The sequence below is a fragment of the Galeopterus variegatus genome, unplaced genomic scaffold (genome assembly GCF_000696425.1).
Source record: "Galeopterus variegatus unplaced genomic scaffold, G_variegatus-3.0.2 Scaffold1591, whole genome shotgun sequence".
NCBI classification, from domain to species: Eukaryota; Metazoa; Chordata; class Mammalia; order Dermoptera; family Cynocephalidae; genus Galeopterus; species Galeopterus variegatus.
The window spans coordinates 331819-346016 of record NW_007727702.1 but is presented as its reverse complement, the minus strand read 5'-3'; the positions used below and the strand labels follow the sequence as shown (position 1 = coordinate 346016).

General features: G+C 35.3%; 1 protein-coding gene across 1 annotated transcript in view; it reads right to left on the bottom strand.

Annotated features, from left to right (window-relative positions):
- The window catches only part of COPB1 (coatomer protein complex, subunit beta 1), a 37480-nt gene that overhangs the window by 4325 nt on the left and 18957 nt on the right, over positions 1–14198 (bottom strand). The window contains exons 11-17 of the mRNA XM_008577859.1: positions 12924–13131; positions 11250–11410; positions 10290–10410; positions 5546–5773; positions 5200–5379; positions 3319–3463; positions 2219–2338 (exon numbers count right to left, since the gene is read on the bottom strand). Coding sequence (XP_008576081.1) covers positions 2219–2338; positions 3319–3463; positions 5200–5379; positions 5546–5773; positions 10290–10410; positions 11250–11410; positions 12924–13131 — 1163 coding nt within the window. The remainder of the gene's footprint in view (positions 1–2218; positions 2339–3318; positions 3464–5199; positions 5380–5545; positions 5774–10289; positions 10411–11249; positions 11411–12923; positions 13132–14198) is intronic.

Sequence of the window (14198 nt, the reverse complement as noted above, 5' to 3'; positions counted from 1 at the left end):
TCTTTTTTTTAAAAAAAAAAAAAAAAAAAAAAAAGCAATCCTACCTCATCCCTGCCTTCTCTTCTGGCTACTGCCCTCACTTTTGATCCCTATCAAAGCTGAGATCCTGTACTCAGAATAGCCTACACTCACTGTCTATTTATTAATCTAACTATTTACTAATGTCTTTTTATTTAGTCTTCAACCCACCACCACTGCCCAAGACATGACACGAAATGTTTTAAGATCACTGACTGCCAAACCCAAAAGACCGATCTTTCAGACTTCAAGTTCCTTGGTTTTTTGCAGCTTCAGATGATTTTTGATGATTTTCCCTTATTTCTCTAACCACACTTCAGATTCTTGTGTAGGCTCCTCCTCCTCTGACCAAGCTTCTAATATATTGTTCTCTTGGATTCTGTTTTCCAATCTCCCCCTCCTTTCACTCAATGCCCTTTCTGGGTGTTTCTCCTATTCTTTTGGCTTTCAAACAAATATTTATCTCTAGTTTAGGTCTCTTGTTCAAATTCCATGTGTTCTCTTGGATTCTGTTTTCCAATCTCCCCCTCCTTTCACTCAATGCCCTTTCTGGGTGTTTCTTCTATTCTTTTGGCTTTCAAACAAATATTTATCTCTAGTTTAGGTCTCTTGTTCAAATTCCATACAATAAGTAAATAAATAAATGGGTGGGGGGGGGTGCCACTGGCTGCTTAGCTCAGTTGGTTAAAGTGCAGCTTTATAACACCAAAGTCATGGGTCAGATCTCCATACCTGCCAGCTGCCAAAAAAAATAAAAGTTCCATAATCACATCAACTACTTTTGAATATCTTTGGACACTTTAATACTCAACCTGCTCAAGATTTAACTTATTATCTGTCTCTCTCAAGTGTGTTTTTCTCTCCTGTATTTCCTATTTTGATGACTGATATAGCAGCCCAATTAACCCAGTCCAGAAATCCAAGGGTTAGTCTAGCCACTTCCTCTTCAGTCAGTAACCATCTCCTTAACATCTATTATGTTCAGCCCTTCTTTCCATTCCAACCACTATTACATTGGTTCAAGCCCTCTGTCATCTTGGGCTTCTGCAATAGTCTACTAGTTAATTTTCCTGCCTCTTCCATCCAATCTTATATAGTGCTACTGCAGAAATATTTGATCATTTAACTTACTCATTTACAATTCCTCAATGTCTCCCCTTTCCACAGATAATGTCTGAAATCTTTAGCAAAGCAAGTAAAACACGGCTCTCACTGTCTTCATTTTTTTTCCTACCACCACTCTCTAACCCACTCTAAACCCCAGGTATATCAAACTACTTACATTTGTTCCAATTGCATCCTTGTCTATCTGTAGAACACTTACTGATCTTTTAAAACCCTACTCAAGCATTAGCTCCTCCCTGAAGCCTTTCCTAACCTTTTCCCCCAAACTACCTCCACTCTGAAAACTGACCAAATCCCTTCATGGACTCCCACCTTATGTAACACAGGTTTCTTTCATAGCACTTACCATACGTAATGCGCATATCTATTTTACATATCTGTTTTCCTTTACTCGACTACAAGCTATCTGAAGACAGATGTTTTGTTCCTCACCATGGTAGCCCCATCCCCATGACGCCTTATGTAACACAGGTTTCTTTCATAGCACTTACCATACGTAATGCGCATATCTATTTTACATATCTGTTTTCCTTTACTTGACTACAAGCTATCTGAAGACAGATGTTTTGTTCCTCACCATGGTAGCCCCATCCCCATGACAGAAATTGCTACAAAATATGCTTACTGACTGAATGCTTCTGTACAAACTAATCCCTAGGTCTGAAATAGTGTGCCTGGCAACAAATGCCTATATGAAGTTTTAGACTCAGTTCAAATATTATCCTTTGATAACATACCCTCTTCCTTTATAAAGCCTTTCACACTATTAGCATTTTCTTCCTCTATGATCACAAAGCCCATAATATATAAACTAGCTCTTTTAATGTTGTATTATAATTATATATTTCCTTATCTATCTCCTCCTTTTGCCAACAGTTTCTTAAGGACAGTAACCCATCTGGTTCATTTTTGTACATCCAGGATATAGTGCAATGCTTGAAAACATAGAAAGTGACACATAAATGATGAATAAATGGGTTAAGGTCCTGTCCTTAAGCAATGTCCACAGCTACTCACTATAAAATTTCTTTAATAAAAATTTTCAAACATCACATGCCATAAAACAGTACCTTACCTATATTACCAAAAATTATTCCATTCTCTGTTGATGCTACTTTGACATTTGCTTTAATATTTGCAAAATCATGAGGAGCAAGAGTCAAAGGAGATGGCTTTTCCACAAGTTTCAGATCCCCTGAAAAAAGAGTGGTTAAAAATAAACATATTAACCATAAAACCTTAAAATGTATGCAGCCTACTAGTGTCTAGCAAATAAGGAACAGACAAGAATATGATTCAAATATGAAGACAAAATAACCAGTTAATATCATTATTCATATCAACAGGCAAATTTTCTTTTCAAAGGTAATAAGCGTCTCAGAATAATTCCATATTTTACTTATGTGGGGTGGGTGTTGAGCATAACATTTTATTTCAGTGAATAAATACAAACTCCTCAAAAAGATTAGGTCTTAAACTGTACACTCCATTACAAAGGAAGAATACCTGCAAAAAGACTTGTCAATTCTTAGAGACATAGTTTTTACATAGGCATCAAGCTATGCTGAAGGAGATATGGCAAAAGTATGTTTTCTCTTGATATCGTAATGTCTCTTAACTCTTGCCAAAGCCATATGGAATTTGCTGAGACCACTGCACTGTTCCTATATAAGATTTACATTTTCCAACTTCAAAATCAGATGTAGATGTCAGAGAGTATGACTCATGTCTTTCTTAAGAAGAAAAAAAAAGATATGTTGCTAAATGTGATAATTATGCATTACTTTTGCCACAGGTGGTATGTAGTAACAGTAATGGATTCAGAAAATACTTAGTACTGTACTAAGGCCATTAAAAATTTAATTAAGTGAGCTACTTGGTAAATCTGTAACTTAAACAGCAGTTATTATACCTAAAAAACCTGACATTTGCTAGACCAAGCTCATTGAATGAACCCATCTAAATGTGCCAAAAGCATAGAAAGTCAGTATGGAAGAGGTTCAGAAAACTGGAGTTGAAGTCATCTAAATGTTAAATGTAAAACTAAGCCTTGACTCAAAATGCTACAAAGGGTTCAGGAGAATTTTTATACTGAAACCTCTGTACTTTCCTTCATAATCTGCCATAAAAGGCTACTATGTAACAACATCTTTTCTTTATGGTAAATTTCCTCACCTAAAGTAGCTAACTCTAATGTGCAGTTCTGCAAAGTATCACTGGTTTGGTTCACAACAAGTACATCCAGGACGATATCATACTGATTGACATGAACATAAGCTTCTGCATATACAGGATCTGAGAAACCTGTCAACTGGGTGACCTATCAAAACAAAAATAAAGACATAATTAAATGACTACTTAACCAAACATATCCTAGCCAAACGATTAAGTCTGGTAGGTAATTAATAAACATGTTTAGATTAGAAAAGTCATTTTGAGATAGGTATAATAAAATTGTTTTGTAATGTAGAAATAAAAATGGAAATGAGGACATTAGAAATAACAAGTCTTAGAGATTAAAAAAAGTTATTCAAACAATATAGAATTTTAAATTCTAACTTAAAAGATGATATTCAGGCATCTATTGGTTTTTAAACTAGTAACTCAGTATAAGGCATGTTTTATATATTGATGTTAAGTCTTAGTAGTTCAGTAGTAGAAAGATGAATATACTTAGCAAATACATTAAACATTATCACAGTTTAGCAACTGAGGACATTTGGATACATTTTCAGTTAAATCTGTCAGTAAGTATCTAAATACAGTTTGTTCTCTGAAACTCAGGAACCAAATACAATTCAGTTAATGTGGTAGAACCTGCTACCCAAGCTCAAATACTAAAGATTATATAACAAGAAATGCTTGTAATGCCACAAGGACAAAATTTTGTGCTCCGCACAAAAAAAATTTATGAAAGTATAGCACTTCCAAAGTACACCACTTCAAAAATGTAATACTGGGACACCAAGGTCCAGGGTACAATCCCTGTACTGGCCAGCTGCCAAAAATGAATACATAAATAAATAAGTAAAAATTATTTTTTAAAAAAGAGGAATATTGTCACCAAAAGCACAGGCAACAAAAGAAAAATTAAACTAAAAACTTTGCACATCAAAGAATACTATCAATGGAGTGATAAGGCAACCCACAGAATGGGGGAAAATATTCACAAATCATGTACCTGATAAGGGGTTAATACTTAGAATATATAAAGAACTCCTACAATTCAAACAAAAAACCCCAAAGAATCCAATTAAAAAATGGGTAAAGGACTTTAATAGACACTTCTCTAAAGAAGATATATATACAAATGGGCAATAAGCACTTGAAAGGATATTTAACATCACTAATCATTAGGGAAATGCTAATCAAAACTACAATGAGATACCCTGCCACATCCATTAGGATTACTATCAAAAAACAAAAAACAAAATGTACAAACAAAACAAAAATGTAAGGTTACTGTTTAAAGTAACAGGGAACAGACGCTGAGGTCAAAGTGTAGGGGAAGAGGCCTGAGCCCTACCTGTTCACTTTCTTTTAAAAACCATAGGTGACCTCGAAGGATTCTCCCAGCTCTATTTAATAGTCTATGATTCCACACACAACTGTACTATCAAAAAACAAAAAACAAAATGTACAAACAAAACAAAAATGTAAGGTTGCTGTTTAAAGTAACAGGGAACAGACGCTGAGGTCAAAGTGTAGGGGAAGAGGCCTGAGCCCTACCTGTTCACTTTCTTTTAAAAACGATAGGTGACCTCGAAGGATTCTCCCAGCTCTATTTAATAGTCTATGATTCCACACACAACTGGATCAAGTTATAAAAATCACATAATAGATTTACAGTACTATCTTATGTAGTGAAGTACTTCATCAGCTTCTGAGTTTCAACAGAGGTTTAATGAACCTATCAATCACAGTGCCTTCACAAAAACTGATGCTGTGTAATAGTTATTTTTATTTTAAAAAACAGCAGATCCAGCAACTTCTTGATTACTAGTTTCTTACGTAGCCAATTTAAATAACTTATGGTGTATATGACATTTTTGTTACCTTATTAAGTTTAGATGCTAGGGGATCTGCTGCCTCTTTCCTCTGTGTGTTACCCATTGCTGCCAGCAAACTCAGCTGAAACTGATCTTCCTTGCAGTTCATTTCATTCTTAGCAGTTAGTTGCATGAAAGAAATTGGGTCATCAGGCTGTACTGTCACATTCCTCTTTTCAGATTCTTTCTGTGTTGAGAAAACAATACACACGTCTCTCTTTAATATGGGAAGAATGGTAGCTTTTTATAGGCTTTTAATAGGGACAGCCCTCACATATGATGACTGAAAATCAACAAAATAAAAAAAACAAAAAACACAAATCACTTTTACGGCCTTATCATGTAAACCTTACCTTTTGGGATAATTTCTCTTCTTCGAGTTTAGCAGATAACATGTGAGAAAGGGACTGTCTGCATTCCTTATTGAAAATGTCATTCATTAAAGGTGAACATTCAGATAAGACCTTGAGGCACAGGGAAATTCGATCAACATCATCATCAGTAATTGGCTTCTTAGGAAGAGACGATTTTCCCAAATGCAGGATAGTAGCCATGAGCAACATAGCCTCAGCAACAAAAGACTAGAAAAGTAAAGAAATGGGTTATTTATCATGTTATGATTCGCCAATTGCAATAACATCACTTTATTATAACTCACAATACAAGAAAGAAATAAACTTAACTTTTTACTTCATCTGGGTAAGATTTCAAATCCTTTAGATTTTATCTCCATTAACACGTTTTTTGCACCCTTCTCCTTCCTTTCTATTCTGCCACCCTAAGACTTCCTTAACCCTCAAACAAAAAACAGCAATGGCTTTTTAACTGTTTTCCCTTGCTCCAGTCTTTCTCTCTAACCCTCTCACAGGCTGATGCTATCTTTTTAAATCTCAACTATAGAAAAGTTAAAGAATACACTTTACCATATTTACTTTTGCCATATTTACTTTATTTTCCTAAACATTCATTTTTTTGGCTGAACATATGAAAGTTAAGATTTTGCACCTCAAAAATACTTCAGCATTCATCTCCTAAGAATCAGGACAGTGTCCTATAAAACCATAAGATTTTCTCACTGGAGAAATTTAACAATTCCAGAATATATCTACTATACTCTGAATTCAAATAAATCTTCCTAAATCATCTTAAAATGTGTTTATTTTATTTTTTAAATTCAGGATCGGCTTCATGCATTTTACTTGGCTACTATACTCTTTAGTCCCTTTTAATCTAGACTAGTTCTCTGCCTTTTTGTTGTTTGTTCTTTTTTTTTTTCCTTTTTGTCTTTTTTTACTGACCGGTAACGGGATCGCAACCCTCAGTGTCGCGCCCGTACCGGGGACCGGCAACGGGATCGCAACCCTCGGTGTTGCGCCCGCACCGCGCTCAGCCAGTGAGCGGGAACCGGTCTCCACATGGGATCTGAACCCTCAGCGGGAGCGCCGCCACGCTCCCAAGCGGCGCACTCTCCAGTGCGCCACCGGGCTGGCCCTTGTTGTTTGTTCTTAATCACACAGACTTTTTAAAAGAACCCAGTTGTTCTTTTAAAAAGAACAACTTTTTAAAAAACAGTTGCCCCACACTTGTGGCTAGAATACTAGATAGGTTATGTTTTGTATTTCTAATTGTATTGCATCAGGAGGCATATAATATCGGTATGTCTAATTATTGCTGATGCTAAGTGTGATCTGCTGCTATCTTTATTTTTATACTGCACCAGTCATTTCACTCTCCAAGCAAATACCTCAATGATTTCTCACAGCTTTCATACTGAAGTCCATATTACTTAGTCCACTATTCAAAGTCTTCCACAAATGAATTCCAACTTACTTTTTTAGTTTTCTGTGGCATTATTCTGACACATATGCTCTATGCCCTTGGCAAATTGTCTTTGGCTAACTACTGAGCTGCACACATGCATGAAAAACTACCCAAGGCCTGGGAAAGAACCAGCAGGAGAGTAAGTGTAATAATTCTCTGACCTTGGACACTGTCTCTAGGAGTAGAAAGAGGAGGGGACAGAAAAAATATCTTAAGAAATAATGATTGAAAATTTCTCAGATTGATGGAAACTATAAACCCACAAACCCAAGAAGCTCAGTGAATCACAACAAAGGAAACATGAAGAAAACCAAAGAAGGCATATCCTAATCAAACTGCTGAAACACAGTGATAAGGAGAAAATCTAAAACCAGCCAGAGGAAAAAAAGGACACATTCCTCACAGAGGCATAAAAATGGCAGTAAACTTCTCATCAGAAAGCCAGAAGACAATGGAGCTATATATATCTTTACAATACTGAAAGAAAAAAATTGTCAACTTAGAATTCTATACCCATAAAGATATCTTTAAAAAGTGTAGGAGACTGTACTGGCCAGCCACCAAAAAAAAAAAAAAAAAAAAAAAAAGGGAGAAATAAAGACTTTTTTCCTGACAAAAAACAAGAGAATTCATTGCCAACATATGGGCACTACAAGAAAAGTTAAAGTAAATTCTTTAGGCAAAAGGTATACAACACCAGAGAGAAACTCAGATCTACACAAACGAAGAGTGCTGGAAATGGAAAATGAAGGAGTGCCAGTGAGGTGATAAACAACTAAACTTTCCTTCTCCCTTGTACTAAATGCAGCAAACTTTATTAACTAGATGTTACAAGAAATCTGGCTCTTTTAAACAGATAACAGTAAACACTCCCAACTTACAGAAGTAAAGAAGCCATTCCATGACAGGAAATCAAACTGGACTGAGACAAAAAATGTGGAAGACTTTTAAAGAACATAATTTAAAGATTACACTGTGACCAGACTTGAATAAATAATGGCCCAGAGAATATTACAAAGTAAATCACTGCTCAAAAACCAAAAGCAATTGATAACAGATAATATACTTTATAAGCTACCTAGCCCTCTAATTATCATTTATGGCTTTTTTTGAGGGAAGCTAAAACAAAACAAAACAAAACAAAACAAAACCTTTTGAAAATCCCGAAACTAAAATGAAAAATGCCCAGTTATATGAACAGTAAATGAAGGAATCGTGCATCTAATGAACTATTATGTACTTATTAAGTATTATGATTATAACTAAGAAGGGTTTATAATAACATGAGAAAAATGTTTGTTATAATGTTAACTGAAACTGCAGTATTGTAAAACACAAAATGGTCACTACTAGGGAAAAAAGTATTTCACAGATAAAAGCCAACTTCAACTCTTTCTGGAGTAAGAAAGGATTTCCTTTATTGTATCTGCTAATTTAATTTTATCTTTTGATGTTTCTATCTCCACCAAAATATTAATAAGATTTGTACCTGAGTTCTGTAACCATAAGTGATTTTTTTCTCATAGTTTTTAATTATATCAGTCCTTATTTATTTTAGCAATAGCAAAAAAGAAATGAGCAAAAATAAATTAAAAATATTTACAATTGGGGCTGGCCCGTGGCTCACTCGGGAGAGTGTGGTGCTGATAACACCAAGGCCACGGGTTCGGATCCCATATAGGGATGGCCGGTAGCTCACTGGGAGAGCGTGGTGCTGACAACACCAAGCCAAGGGTTAAGATCCCCTTACCGGTCATCTTTAAAAAAAAAAAAAAAATTTACAATTGTACCATGGAAAGATTTTTAGAAATGAAGGCAAAGTAAAGACTTTTAGGCAAATGAAAGTTGAGAGAATTCTTCACCAGAAGACCTACATTATAAGAATGATTGAGCTGTTGAGGCAAAAAGAAAACATCAGATGGAAATCTGAACTTACACAAAGAAAGAGCACCATAAATGGTAAATATACAACTTTTTCTTATTAAAAAAATTCTGTAAAAGATGACTTTATTACAGACCAATGGATAATATCTTACAACTTTTTCTTATTAAAAAAATTCTGTAAAAGATGACTTTATTACAGACCAATGGATAAACAAAATGTGATAAACATATGTACAAACACACACATACATACTAGCAGTCTTCAAAAAGTTCATGGCAAGAATAGTATTACCTTTTAATTCTATTTTTCCATGAACTTTTTGAAGTATCCTCATACAATGGAATATTACTGAGCCTTAAAAAGAAAAGAAATTCTGATATATACTGCAGCTTGGATGAACCCTGAAGACGTTATGCTAAGTGAAACAGAGACACTAAGGACAAACACTCCAATTGTATGATTCCACTTACATGAGGTACCTAGAATAGGCAAATTCATATAGACAGAAAATATAACAGAGGTTACCACGGGGTGGGGAGGAGGAAGAAATGGGAAGCTATTGTTCACTGGGTACAAAATGGTTTGGGATGATAAAAAAGCACTGGAAATGGACGGTGTTGATGGATGCACATCAATGAGAATATACTTAATGCCACTGAACTGTATACTTAAAAATGGTTAAAATGTCAAATTTTATGTTATGTAAATTTTACAATTAAAAAAAATGAGGGGAAAAAAAAAGGCAACCAGGAAGGTACTTGAACTTTGTCCTGCTCCCAACTCTTATAGCTGGCTAAGCATGCCTCCTCCCCACCTAGGTCCGGACACTAGAAAAATAAGAAAATATGGAAAAAAAAAATTATTAAAAAAAAAGAGAGAGATAATGGACTATTTAAAACAAACATAACAATGATGAGTCGTAGGGTTTATAACATGACATGTAGATGAAAAATCAAGGACAATGATAGCACAAAGGATGGGAGTGGGAGTTGGCGGGTAATGCAAGAATACTATTATAAATGAGTGTATAGTCAGAATGGTCAGAAGCTAAAGATAGGAATAATTTAAGAGACATTTTGGGATAAAACAGACAATGACTGACTGAATGAAGATGCTGGAGAGAGAAGAGTATTTCTTGGTTCTTGTCTAATCCTAGCAAATAGAAGTGACTTCATAAATCCTTATATCTCCTCCCCTGGACTAGTTATACAATATTATTATTGTATTACTTTATCAATTTATAATAATATAATACTACTATGTCCATTTCCCTTATTAAACCATAAGCCCTTTCATGATTAGAACTTTAGCATTAACTTTTGAGTCCCTCACTGTTCAATGCATAAGCTCAATATTCAATTGCTCGGCAAATGTACAAAAAACGAACTTACATTTTGCTTTTTCTTCTCCTGAACCAATGCTACATAGCGCAATGCAATTTTGGTCAGAGTTGTGGCAAGGGAGGCAGCAACAAAGAAATCTCCATCCAGAAGGAATCCTCTCAGGGGAGGTCTGCAAAGCAATTAAGGAAAATGAAAGCCACCAACTTCTTAAGCAGCATGTAACTTTTGTATAAATGATTCAGATAACCCTACTAAAAACTCCCACTGCCACCCTTCAGTGATAAGGACCTCAATTAACCCCCTCTTTAGCTCTAAGAAAAAAGGAAAAAGAAAAAGAATACATGACTTTAAAACTCATCTTCAAATACTGCAAGAGCCAACTGAATACAGTAAGAGAAAATGTTTAATTAACAGTGTATGTTACTGGAGCTAATGAGCTACATTCAAATTCCAGCTCATCTATTTACTTATTGGGTAAGTTACAAACCTCTCTCAGTCTCAAATTCCTCTTCTGTAAAATGGGGATAATACTCTATCTCAAAGGGCTGTTGTCAAGACTATTCGCACAATGCCTAGCACATAGTAAGTATTCTATAAAATTTCAGACATAATCTTCATCATCTTCACCATAAAAATGAGAGCAAAATAAAGGGGAAAACACCAAAATTTTATTCTATCAATTAGAAATGTAAAACCTTCAAAATATGTTCCAGATGCTAGTGGGCAACCAAACTCAAATTTCATCAAAGTTACCTCCACTTAGCCTTTTCTATGTGAGTAAAGTAATTTTAGTTTAACACAACAGTTATTTCAATGAACACAGATGGAGAGGACGGAGGACTAAAATCATCAATACAATTCCTGGGGGTAGAAACTTACACATCCTCCTTTCAAGTACCTTAAATGACAAAAACTTTCATTTTGGTCACAAAAACAAACTAATAAAAGAGAAGAAATCATTTGACTCTTTTATATGGAAGAGAACAGGGCACAGGTGCCATAAATTACCTGTCTTCCTCTTTCTTGGTGGGCCTAGAACTGCTAAGGGCACTCTGAGTTGCATAGGTACCCATTTCAGTAACCAATTTCTGAACTGGCCCTACAGTTATTTCTTCTTCAGGTTTTAATTCACCAGCTTCTTTCTTTATTTCTGATTCTACAATTGGGATCTAGAAGTCAATTGGAAACATCAACTTAGTAATAATATCAACAGCAAGCAAAATTATACTTAAATATTCAATCATTTCTCTAAGGAAGGTATTCCCCCAATGGGATTTTTGGAACTATGAACTCAGCTTTCAGTTTTCTTTCCTTCCCAGGATAACACAGTAGGAAGAACCGGGAGGCTTTCGAATTGGATGTTTCTAGGTTTGAATTCTTACTCTGCCACTTACTAGTAGTATAGTTCTGCCCAAGTTAATTAAACCACTTTGTGCCTCAGTTTCTTAATCTGCTAAGTGGAAATCTTAATTCTTTCCCACAGGTTACTTAAAAGAAAAATGCATAGACAGTATCTAGCACAAAGTAGATGCTCACTAAGCCTTATCTTCTCCATCCCTTCTCTTGAAATATTAACCAAAAACAGCACTCATCCTTCTAAAATTAATCTAACTTATTTGTACATAATAACTTCATCAACTACCTTTTTAATTAACTGAGTGGCTACTATGTATTTATTCCTTAATACCAGTCTATCATCTAATTTATGAGTTCTAAGAGTCTTTAATCACTAGCCATGTCAATTCCTTTCTTTTTTTTTTTTTTTTTTAACAGATGTCCAGTTAGGTTAAGAAACTTGCATTCAAGGTCCCAGTGCTAATTATTGGCAGAACCAAGACTAGAAACCAGGTCTCCTGACAAGCAGTCCACTGTTCTTTCTATTCTACCATAAGGTCATTTGGATGAGCAGATGTCCAGTTAGGTTAAGAAACTTGTATTCAAGGTCCCAGTGCTAATTATTGGCAGAACCAAGACTAGAACCCAGGTCTCCTGACAAGCAGTCCACTGTTCTTTCTATTCTACCATAAGGTCATTTGGATGAGAAAATACTGCCAGTTTTAATAAAAAAATATTCTAAAGTCAGCCTTGTTCTAAAGCATTTTTCTTTCAAACACATAGGGTAAAGCAGAATTTTATAACCCTTTTTCTTTTTTTAAAAACAGAACATTTTGTTCAAACAAGATCTTAACAAGAAAAGTAAATAACATGGAAAAAAGAACAGGTGTTATGGCTCAGCTGGGAAGGTGAAGGGTGGGGGTGGTCCTCTAATTTTCCACAGCCCCTAAGGCTTAATTGCCTGGGTAATTAAAATACATTTTTCGGTGTTCTGTAGCCAGACACTACTAAATAAAAACACAAAAACAAATCACCACATAAAAGTCAGATTTTGGGGGCTGGCCAGTTAGCTCAATTGGTTAGAGTGCAGCCTTGTAACACCAAGGTCAAGGATTCAGATTCCCATATTAGCCAGCAGCCAACAAAACAAAACAAAACAAAACAAACTAACAAAAAAATGTCAGATTTTTCTTGGCCTTTTTCTTTTTTCTTTTTTTGGTGGTCCAGTATGGGGATCTGAACCCTTGACCTTGGTGTTACAACACCATGCTCTAACCAACTGAAAAGCCAGATTTTTCTAAAATAAAAAACACCATATAAAGTAATATCTACTGAAGTAAAACATACCTCCCCAAGGGACCTGCGGACCTCGGTCATCACACTCTGAATGTCTTCCTTGGTACTACAGTATTCTCCCAGGATCCATAATGCTCCTCGGTAAATCCTAGGACAAGAACACAAGATCTGAAACACAGGCATGGCAAACAAATCTTGAAGCAGAGACCTTTTGAATCCATGCTCAAGCAAGAAAAGAAGATTCTGCAGATCTAAGGAACTCTGGATGAACATTTCAGAAAGAATATAACAAACAGTAAGTTTCAATCCTCTTCAGAAATTTCAAGCATTAAAAGGGAAATAACTGTTCTCATTCATCATTAGGAACATTCTAAAATTGGTAAATCCAGCAGTAAAAATAAAATACCAAAATGTTTCCCAGAAAAGTGTCCATTTAGGACACACAGTTAAGGTAAATTGGCTTTATCACTTACTACTATAAGAAATTTATTATTTTAATATAAAAAGTCATTCACTTTTTATTTGTAGTCCCTAAAAAGAAGAGGCAAAGTGCTGAACAGAACAATGAATACAAAAGAAGTGCAAGGGTTAAAAAAAAGGGAAGAAAAACAACAATTCTCTAGTGGAAAATATTAAACTGAATAAAGTCTTTAGTCAGCTTTTTGCTAAGATTTTAATTAACTCTATTCAGGAAAAAATTAATTATAAAAAGTGAAGCTCTAAGAGATTATGGCTGTCAAAAGCAAAATCTTGATCTTTTTTCTCACAGGAAGCAAACTTGCTCACTTCCATAAATATCAATACATTTTCATATCATAAAAATAATTTTGTACTGGTCCCTTCCTATCTAAGCAGACAAATTACAAGTCTGTTATAATGTATCCATCAGATGCTTCAAATGAAGCAAAATGTGGATGCAACAACGCTTTCTCATTAGCAAAGGCTATCTGAAGGGAAACACATATTGTCAGATTTGGGTTGCATTTGCAATTCTTCTCCTCAATAAATGTAAATGGAGGATATAAATAATAATAATATCCAAAAGTGACAGCATTTAAAAATATGCTCTTAGTCACTTTAGGACACACAATGTTTTAGAGGAAATCAGAATAGAGCAACCTAGCTAAATCATTCCTAAAAAAGAAATTTTTTTTTTTTTTTGTCTTTTTTCGTGTCCGGCAACGGATCGCAACCCTCAGTGTCGCGCCCGTACCAGACCGGACCAGCAACGGGATTGCAACCCTCGGCGTTGCGCCCGCACCTCGCTCATCCAGTGAGCGGGAACCGGTCTGTATGTGGGATCCGAACCCTCGGGTGGGAGCGCCG